Consider the following 9,981-nt stretch of genomic DNA (forward strand, 5'->3'; position numbering starts at 1 on the left):
ATCCATTTTCAGAGGGAGGTGTTTAGTCCCAGGGTCCTTAGCTTAGTGATTAGCTTTGTGGGAACTATGGTGTTGAACACTGAGCTGTAGTCAATGAACAGTATTCATAATGAGGCTTTATACAGGGGGTACCGGTACCGAGTCAATGTGCGGGGGTACAGGTTAGTTGAGGTAATTTGTACATGTATGTAGGGGTAAAGTGCATGCACTCTGTGCCAGGCCAAATCAAATCAAAAGATACAAGATCCCTGTGTCAGGGACCACAAAGGTTCCCCTCCAAGGACTCTCTTTGAAGCACCTGACTCATCTCTCTCTCTCTCTCTCTCTCTAGATGTACATCCAGACAGCCACGCTAACCGTCTCCCTCAGCCTGAGCGCCTCCGTCTCCCTGGGACTACTCTATATGCCCAAGGTCTACATCATCATCTTCCACCCAGAGCAGAACGTCCCCAAGCGCAAGCGCAGCTTCAAGGCCATTGTCACTGTCGCCACCATGACCAGCAAGCTGTCCCAGCTAACCTCCGAGCGACCCAACGGAGAGGTGAAGACCGAACTCTGCGAGGGCATGGACACCAGCAGTGAGTGTAAACATTTGATCTGATCCCCTTCTTGACATATTATACCAGGAGTTCCCAAACTTTGTCACTCAGGCCTGCCTTCCATTATTGGTGAACATCCCGCGCCTCTCCTGTCTCTTTCTATGGAAACAAGCACTTTTCATGACACAAACAGTTCACACCCCTCTCGTTGGTGTCACCCCAGTTTGGGAACCACTATTATACAACCACCCCCATTTTTTTAACCAATAATTGCATTTTTGTGTAGCCTATGTTAGTTTCAAACACAGGCTTCGCAACAGGCTTTGGAATTTCTACATACAGTAAAATCAAGCGCAGTTCCTCAGCTATAGCAGTATCTGAGATATCGTTGTTGAAATCAGCTTGTAGAAAATGTTTTGTATTATCTCATCTGTGATAGTTAAAAAGACACCTCAGAACTGATTAGGCAAAAATGTTCATCGCTCGGATTTGGACTTCAAAGGCCTTTCTGAGCCCGTCTGCAGAAGTTTCATACAGGCAAGCAAGCATCCGGTTATTTACTTGTCACGTTTGTGCTGACTGCACAGTTTGATTTCTAAAATGTGTTGCTTTTTTCCTATTTATGGACAATTTCTCCAATTAATACATGAATACATCTGGAAAATTCAACTTCATTGTGTGATTAATAATCTCACATAGCCAACTTTATTAGTTTAGGTCGCCGGTAGAAAGCCATGGTAGTAGCCTCAACATTCCCATCAAGACTGTTCGGTTATGTGGTAATGCATTGAGGGAAGGAAAACAAGCGATACACTTAGTACAGAGGGAATCACAACACTTTAGGAAACTAACTATCTCCATTCTTTGTCTTTCCAGTGCCATCATCCAAAACAACGTATGTCAGCTACACCAACCATGCCATTTGAAGAGAGAAGCTCTGAACAGAGGATTACTGAGGAATTCCACATGCAGACTTGGATGTGTCAGATTCACACATGACAGGGCCTTCAAACAAGCATGAGACATTGATATTGATCAGAGTCAAAATGATGTCTGAGAGGGTGGCAGCCAAAATAAATATGTCTGCTCTTTCATGTTCACAGACAGAGCTAATGGGCCTGTTAGAAGCAGACCAAAAAATATATATGGTCAGTAAACAAACCATCCAAGAGACTTAACGAAAGAGGATGGTGAACAGAAGAGGAAAACGAAACCTAATTTAAAAGATCATTTAAAAATACATTGTTGGGATCAACCTTGTTAGTTGTTATTCTAATTGTACGTATTTTGTGGTTGTGAAGATTTCAAATTCTTGTCTCATGTCGTCTGACCTGCATTACAAGATGAGTCTGTCTGTATCGGCTAACTAAATCGTAGCCTTGAGTTGTAAAATCTGTTCATGACATGGTTTAAGCATGCACATTTTTATACAAATACTTTATTTATAATAAAGGAATGTTTTGGAAATGTTTAGCATTGTTGGATGTGTATATGAGGTAAAAAATACTGAACAATACTATAAACGCAACATGCAACAATTTCAAAGATTTTAGTTCATATAAGGAAATCAGTCAATTTAAACGCTAATCTATGGATTTCACATAACTGGAAATACAGATATGCATATGTTGGTTACAGAGACCTTTAAAAAAAGGTAGGGGTGTGGATCAGAAACCCAGTCAGTATCTGGTGTAACCACCATTTGCCTCATACAGCGCCACACATCTCCTTTGCATAGAGCTGTTGATTGTGACCTGTGGGATGTCCCACTCCTCTTCAATGGCTGTGCGAAGTTGCAGGATAATGTTGGGAACTGGAACACGCTGTTGTCGATCCAGAGCATCCTAAACATGCTCAATGGGTGATATGTCTGGTGAGTATGCAGGCCATGGAAGAACTGGGACATTTTTAGCTTCCAGGAGTTGTGTACAGATCCTTGCGACATGGAGCCGTGCATTATCATGCTGAAACATGAGGTGATGGAGGAGGATGAATGGCACGACAATGGGCCTCAGCATCTCGCCACGTTATCTCTGTGCATTCAAATTGCCATCGATAAAATGCAATTTGGTTCATTGCATTGTGTCCGTAGCTTATGCCTACCCATGCCTTAACCCCACCGCCACCATGGGGCACTCAGCAAACCACTCACCCATACAAAGCCATACTCGTGGTCTGCGGTTGTGACGCCGGCTGGACAAAACAACGTTGGAGGCTTATTGTAGAGAAATTATCAATACATTCTCTGGCAACAGCTCTGGTGGACATTCCTGCAGTCGGCATGCCAATTGCACACTCCCTCAAAACTTGAGACATCTGTGGCACTGTGTTGTGTGACAAAACTGCACATTTTAGAGTGGCCTTTTATTGTCCTCAGCACAAGGTGCACCTGTGTAATGATCATGCTGTTTAATCAGCTTTTTAATATGCCATACCTGTCAGGTGGGTGGATTATCTTGGCAAAGGACAAATGCTCACTAACAGGGATGTAAACCAATGTGTGCACAACATTTGAGAGGAGTAAGCTTTTTGTGCGTATGGAACATTTCTGGAATATTTTATTTCAGCTGATGAAATATGGGACCAACACTTTACATGTGTAGTTTATATTTTTAGATGAAGAAGGTATGAAGTCTCAAAGCCAACTATGAAAAATATCTAGAGCAGCCAAAAACGCAATGGTCTCAAATTAAAACAAACATTGTTTCTCCTGAGACAATCTTTGTACAGTCGTGGCAAAATTATGTAATGAGTTACCTGTGAATATTATGTAATTCAACTAGAAGGAACATGCAATTACTGAATTACAGTTTGCAAATATTTGTTCAGTATTTTACTGACTGCGCAACGTCACCAAGCCTTGCCAAGTTTTTTTTGGTTGGGGGGGGTACTAATTTGAAAGATAATCCCTACATTTACATGATGCTCTGAGATTTTGTGTGCAAGTGCAGCAGCTTTTTCTTAGTAATGTGGCTGATATTAAGAATATGTCCGCAAGGTACACAAAGCAAAGACATGTTTAGCACTCTGCTCATTTGTGCTGTCTTGAACAGGCTAACAACATAATGCAACAATAACGATAAGAGAGGAAATCCTAAACAGAAAAGTAGAGAATGTTGCAATGCTGTAGTAATTGCAATTGAATCGAAGGACCTACAATGAGGATGCTACAATGAGGGTTTGGGTCTTGAAGAGACTTTCCAACCAAGTCACTTAATTGGATGAGTAATCATTTGAATGAATGCAATTCTGACACACCTAACAGAACATACCACGACAAAACAAAAAAACTCCCTGCACAGTACCATATCTGCTTTGCTACAGAATGAAAAAACCAGTCAAGGGAATCAATATAGCTGTTGGAACAGGCAAAGCAAGATCAATACAAGCTGCAAGTAAAAACTCCTCAACCATGTAATTATATTTCAGCATTTTCTCCTGAAGAAATGAGGGCAGGTAGAGAGTTTGAGTGATGAACCTGTGAGCATTCAATGCATATTTCCCTGGTTGATGATATCATTTCACTAGATGAAGCTGGGAGAACTTGAGAGCTTCTCTTCAGATACGGATGCGAAACATAAATCCTCAGTATGTTTATCTTGCACCCACAATGTTAGTATTTGCTGCTAACTGCTCTCTCTACTTTCGTTTCATATTACTAAATGTTGATAAATGTTGATGTTTATTGACAGAGTGGTAACAGGAAATAGATTTGAATATCACATTAACTCAGTGGTGGGCCGTCAGGGCCAGCAAGGCCTTCTCTGCTGGCCTAAACATCATCATAATATACTTTTTTTTAAATATATTTTCCCACAAATATGTATTAAATTATTCCCCAGAGTAAGAGTTACACTCTTCATTTCATAGCTTTCCTCTTGGTTGCACTGCTTCCAGCCCCAGGTTGAGATTTGGAGGGCTGGTCTTTATGTTAGATCTTTTATCCAATCATATTCAGCCATCATGTGTTGCCAGGGGTCTAAAATCTGCCCCCAGGCCTTCAGAATCAATAGTGCGGGCGCTTGTAGCTTAAAGTGAATGGAAATGAAAATTTTGTGTCAACCAATCAGCTTTAGAGTTGGCTATTGTACGCCTGCTGGCTGGCTCTAGTGTTACAGCAGAGACACCAAAGTACGGCTGGGCACTTACAAGCAATGGTGCTTTTGAAAACTTTTGGGGACAACCGAGTGCAACGAACAAGCGCACAGGGTAAGAAGCTGCACAATGAAAAGGTATTCTTCCCCTGCAATTCTCTGAATAAAAATGTCAATTTCAAGGTGACGCAACGCCTGCGTTTCTGTCTAAATGTGTAGTGTCTAGAGCCATGGCATCATACTGATGGTAATAAGAAGTGGATTAATTCGGGTGGGACTGTGTAGGACTTCACTGAAGGCCCAGGCCCCAGGCACGCCACTGCATTAACTAAACATGTCAACTTCTGTCCCACTTTCTTCCTTCAAAGAGTTTTCATTTTATTTATTTTACTAGGCAAGTCAGTTAAGAACAAATTCTTATTTTCAATGACAGCCTAGGAACAGTGGGTTAACTGACTGTTCAGGGGCAGAACGACAGATTTGTACCTTGTCAGCTTGGGGATTTGAACTTGCAACCTTTCGGTTACTAGTCCAACGCTCTAACCACTAGGCTACCCTGCCGCCCCATAGTGGCAGCGATGGTACATCTCACACTATAAAGTATACTGGGTGTGATGTTGCTTGTCCTTGGACACACTGTTCATCAGCTCAAAGGTTGCAATATTTTTTTTTATACATTTCAGATTTATTTGAGTTTTGGCCGACTAACGACAGCCAAGCAGTCCCCAGTGTCATCACGGCTTGTAAAAATAGTTTGGGCATATTGATCTTCCCCACACAGGGAGACTTAAATGTGTGGCAGCAACTCCACCTATAGACTACCCAAACTCCACCTGTAGACTACCCCAACCCAATCTATAGGACTACCACAACTCCACCTATAGAGTACCCCAACTCCACCTATGGAGGACCCCAACTCCATCTACAGACCACCCCAACTCCACCTATAGACTACCTCAACCCCATCTATAGGACTACCACAACTCCACCTATAGAGTACCCCAACTCCACCTATAGAGTACCCCAACTCCACCTATAGACTACCTCAACCCCATCTATAGGACTACCACAACTCCACCTATAGAGTACCCCAACTCCACCTATAGAGTACCCCAACTCCATCTACAGACTACCCCAACTCCACCTATAGACTCCGCCTATTGGTCTTACCTGTGTTGTTCTTTTATACCAATGACAAGAAATAATGAGTTTTGTATACAGTAGGATAAGGGGCCACTTTACACTGCTGAATTTGGATTCATCCCCTTGTCTCTTTCTTTACCTTTAGTGAGCTCTTTGAGGGAAGAAGACTGAGGATCCTGCACCATAAGCTTAATTGGTTCTTTGACAGACATACTGGAGGTTCCCTGCTACTAAGCACTTCCTCCATGCTCCTGTATGGGTGGCGACTCAGCCAATTATCCACTGAGCGCTTACAATACTCTAATGACCCTCGGTGTGTCACTGTTGGGAGTAGGGAGATCTGAGTGAATAGAGATCAATTAGATATGCAGTGTGCTTTGTCAGTGGAAACTCTTTTAAGCCTTTCCCAAAAATGGGCATTTCCTTCCTGACATATTTAATAAATTGTATCTATTTTATAACGTAAAACCAACCTCATTTGAGTTGAGAAACCAAAAGAAGATCTTGGTAAGGTGACATCTTGTGAGTCCAGTGTTGTAGGACGATCTCGTGAGTCCAGTGTTGTAGGACGATCTCGTGAGTCTAGTGTTGTAGGACGATCTCGTGAGTCTAGTGTTGTAGGACGATCTCGTGAGTCTAGTGTTGTAGAACGATCTCGTGAGTCCAGTGTTGTAGGACGATCTCGTGAGTCTAGTGTTGTAGGACGATCTCGTGAGTCCAGTGTTGTAGAACGATCTCGTGAGTCTAGTGTTGTAGGACGATCTCGTGAGTCCAGTGTTGTAGAACAATCTCGTGAGTCCAGTGTTGTAGAACGATCTCGTGAGTCCAGTGTTGTAGAACGATCTCGTGAGTCTAGTGTTGTAGAACGATCTCTATCAAGTTCTCTGCCATCAACTTAATTATTAAACAATATTCAAACCACAAATGGCTTTCATCCAGTAAAACCATCCCTCTCAACTGTTTATATCATTCTTATGGATCAACGTATTTCAGAATCTTATAAGACAAACTCCAGTCCATTCTATGCTGTCATTAGAAACAGACCTTTCTGACCTTCTGGCGATATTCTGAGTTATCGATTTATGGCGGACTCTAGCCACAGTCCTGTGGAGCACAGCTCTTTCATGTCTGAGCCCGGACGGAGAGGGGAGGCTGGGGAAGTGCCGAAGCCTCTCTTTGAATTGCCAAGGGATCAATTGGCTGGGTAGCAATCAGGCCTGATAAATCCCAGATGGCCTCTTTGCTGCACTGTGACTGATAGTGTGGTGCTTGCTTGGTTGGCCATCTTGTGTCTTATAACTAACACCAAACATCTCCCTCTCTTCCTGGTACCTCCAGGCATTTACTTTTTTATCCTGAAAATGTGAATGCACAGAGGTATTTTGGATGGGTTTGAATTGCATTGATGGGTTGAAATTAGACCTAAATGAGGTTAAACCTCAGGATTGTTCAAAGGCAAAATGCTATGATGCATTGGGCTAATTCACAATTACATGGACTATGACTTATTGCAGCCTCTGCAGGTCTTGCACAGTCTCCTAACTAGGAAGAAATATTCAGTGTATTCACTAGTTGATGCCATAAGGACCTAACCAAATTGCTTAAGTCATGATAGAAGCATCAGCCAAATTCACTGCAACAAAGGATGATATATTCCTGAACATGTAGTCATGTAGTATTCGTATTTCTTTTGAATCACATTTCAAATCGGAACCCAAAATGCTACTGAATTCAATTCACAGTCAATCAATCAATCAAATGTATTCATAAATCCCTTTTTACATCAGCCGATGTCACATAGTGCTGTAGAGAAACCCAGCCTATAACCCCAAACAGCAAGAAATGCAGATGTAGAAGCACGGTGGCTAGGAAAAACTCCCTAGAAAGGCAGGAACCTAGGAAGAAACATAGAGAGGAAGCAGGCTCTGAGTGGTGGCCAGTCCTCTTCTGGCTGTGCCAGAGAATGGAATCTCAGTTTGCATTGAAGTGTCAAATTCTTACAAGTAAGCCAAAATGAAGGATGATTTTGCTGAAATTAGAAAAAGGACACTTTTGCCTGGGAGTGACAGCTTGCTTATTTATTTTCTACCAGGGGTTGTCACTACCAGTTCACTAGCTTCTGTCACTTTTGTTGGCACATTATACTTGACATTTTCAGAGTTAAAGCCACAATCTGCCATTTCAACAGCCTGACCCTGCCACTTGTTTGGTAATCTGAAGGATGGGGGAAACAGCTCTCAAATTCATACAGAGCTATGGATTTCAAGGATTGACAGTGTATAATCATTTTAAACAGGTGTGTGACAAGCCCAATCGGGCAATCGGTTCTGTATTTGGGTTAAGGATGAGTGAAACAAATCTGATGGGACCAACAACTCCCTCCAGCTTTCATGAAATGAGCAGGTTCTTTAATTTTCTATGAATCATAGGGTCTCAATTAGTCACTCTCTGCTAAGGGTTAGGAATACTGATAAATCATAGATGGTACAGCACTCCCTTAATCTCAATGACCATGACTGATACAGTAGCAGTTCAATTCCCCCACAGACCATGTCTACCCTAAGACTAAGGCTGTAGTAGGAATACTCAGATGTGCAGATCCATATCTCTAGCAGAGCAGACCAGGGTTGCGCAAACTTTCACATGATATTAGAAGCATGTCTGATCTACATGATTTATTTATATCTGAACATTCTGTCATGTTGAATAACACTGAAAGCAGCCCAGTATTTTGGGTGGATCCAGGGATAAACTCATAAATGAGAGGAGAACTAACGTGTTGATCTCTCTTCTCAGCATCTACTGCATGTCTCACACACAACTTGCTGTGGCCACTGACTGCTGACCAACCACGCAGGAGAAGCCTGATTTATCACACACACTATACTCCCTCTTTCTCTCCCTCCCTCCCTCTCTTCCTCCCGAGGTAACTATAATTATCTTGTTAATTCCCCAGCGAAATTCTGGTGAAGACAACGGTCGCTGGATGGCCTGTGCCTGTGTAACCCTCTCACCAGGCTCGAATTTGACTCTCACGATATTAAGTTACGTAGAGTATCTCAACAACACAGGATGTTAGGTGAGAAGGACATCTCCAATAAGAATCCCTGCTGTAAACTCTCTAAGGTGATGACAAATAGGGTGTTAACTTCGGATGTAATAATTATATATTTTTGTTATTGTATAAGAATATGCTTTCCCATGCATTAAATTAAATTGAAACAGTAAATGACTCCACCAAGGCAACATACATAAGGTTCAAGATGTGTATTATTACATTTTCAAAACACCACATCAAAAGAAATAAAAAAAAATATGAAACCCCAAGAGTCGTGCACAAGCCATGTCCAAATTATTTCAAACTTGCTTAACACGTTGGCGCGCGTTGGAGCTCAAAAAAATTAAGACACACATAAAGTCCAGAAGCACCCCACCGTTGTGGTTACTCACTACTCGTGGATATTCCCTCAGTGAAGTATGGCAGTTCCTTGCAGGTTTCCTCACAAGATCCACAGCAAGCACAGCTATCAATGCAGACAGTCCTCCTTAGCAGTAACCGATATCCCATGGGAACATGAACTCGTTAATCTTTCCCAAGCAATTCTCATTTGGTTTCACACGATGCTAGGCTACCCTCAAGGCTGTCCAATACCTCCACGATGAGACAGTAGCTTCAGTCTTTACTAAGTCTTTCTTAACTAAATTATAACAACTCTCTTATAAAATCCCTTCAAAAATCAGTAGGTATGGGTTTGGTTCTATTTTTATCGTCTTCTTTTATCATTTTTCTTCACCAACGGTCATAATGTAACGTTCATCTTTTTCTCAACGTCTCTCTCCCTCTCTTTCCCCCCAGGCCTCCCGTTAACCAGGTCAACTCCCCCATTGGCCACAGCTTAACAAGCGACCTTATTGGTCAAAACTTAAACTTAAAAGTAAACCAACCTATTCACTTATACATTACCAATTAATTATAACAAATAAACTAAATACTTGGTTCTAACAAGGGTATTACACCTGAATTATCCATGGTGTATCGTCATGCGTTAAAAATCTAGTTTTACTGTTCATTTTTCTACCATTTGGTTATTATTGAAAGAGTCACCATCCCCTCCCTCTTATTAATGGCAATGACAGTGTGCTTTTCCCCAAGATTACAGCATCACTTATAGCAGCCAATCGCAAATCTACTTTTTTAAATAAAA

At 41.8% G+C, this 9,981-nt stretch overlaps 1 protein-coding gene across 1 annotated transcript in view; it reads left to right on the forward strand.

Moving 5' to 3' along the window:
- LOC115144782 (metabotropic glutamate receptor 8-like) overlaps positions 1–1,952 on the forward strand; it is a 67,492-nt gene extending 65,540 nt beyond the window's left edge. The window contains exons 8-9 of the mRNA XM_065002763.1: positions 332–578; positions 1,416–1,952. Coding sequence (XP_064858835.1) covers positions 332–578; positions 1,416–1,465 — 297 coding nt within the window. The 3' untranslated portion in view covers positions 1,466–1,952. The remainder of the gene's footprint in view (positions 1–331; positions 579–1,415) is intronic.
- Positions 1,953–9,981: the final 8,029 nt, after the last annotated feature.

The sequence above is a fragment of the Oncorhynchus nerka genome, linkage group LG17 (assembly GCF_034236695.1).
Source record: "Oncorhynchus nerka isolate Pitt River linkage group LG17, Oner_Uvic_2.0, whole genome shotgun sequence".
NCBI lineage: Eukaryota > Metazoa > Chordata > Actinopteri > Salmoniformes > Salmonidae > Oncorhynchus > Oncorhynchus nerka.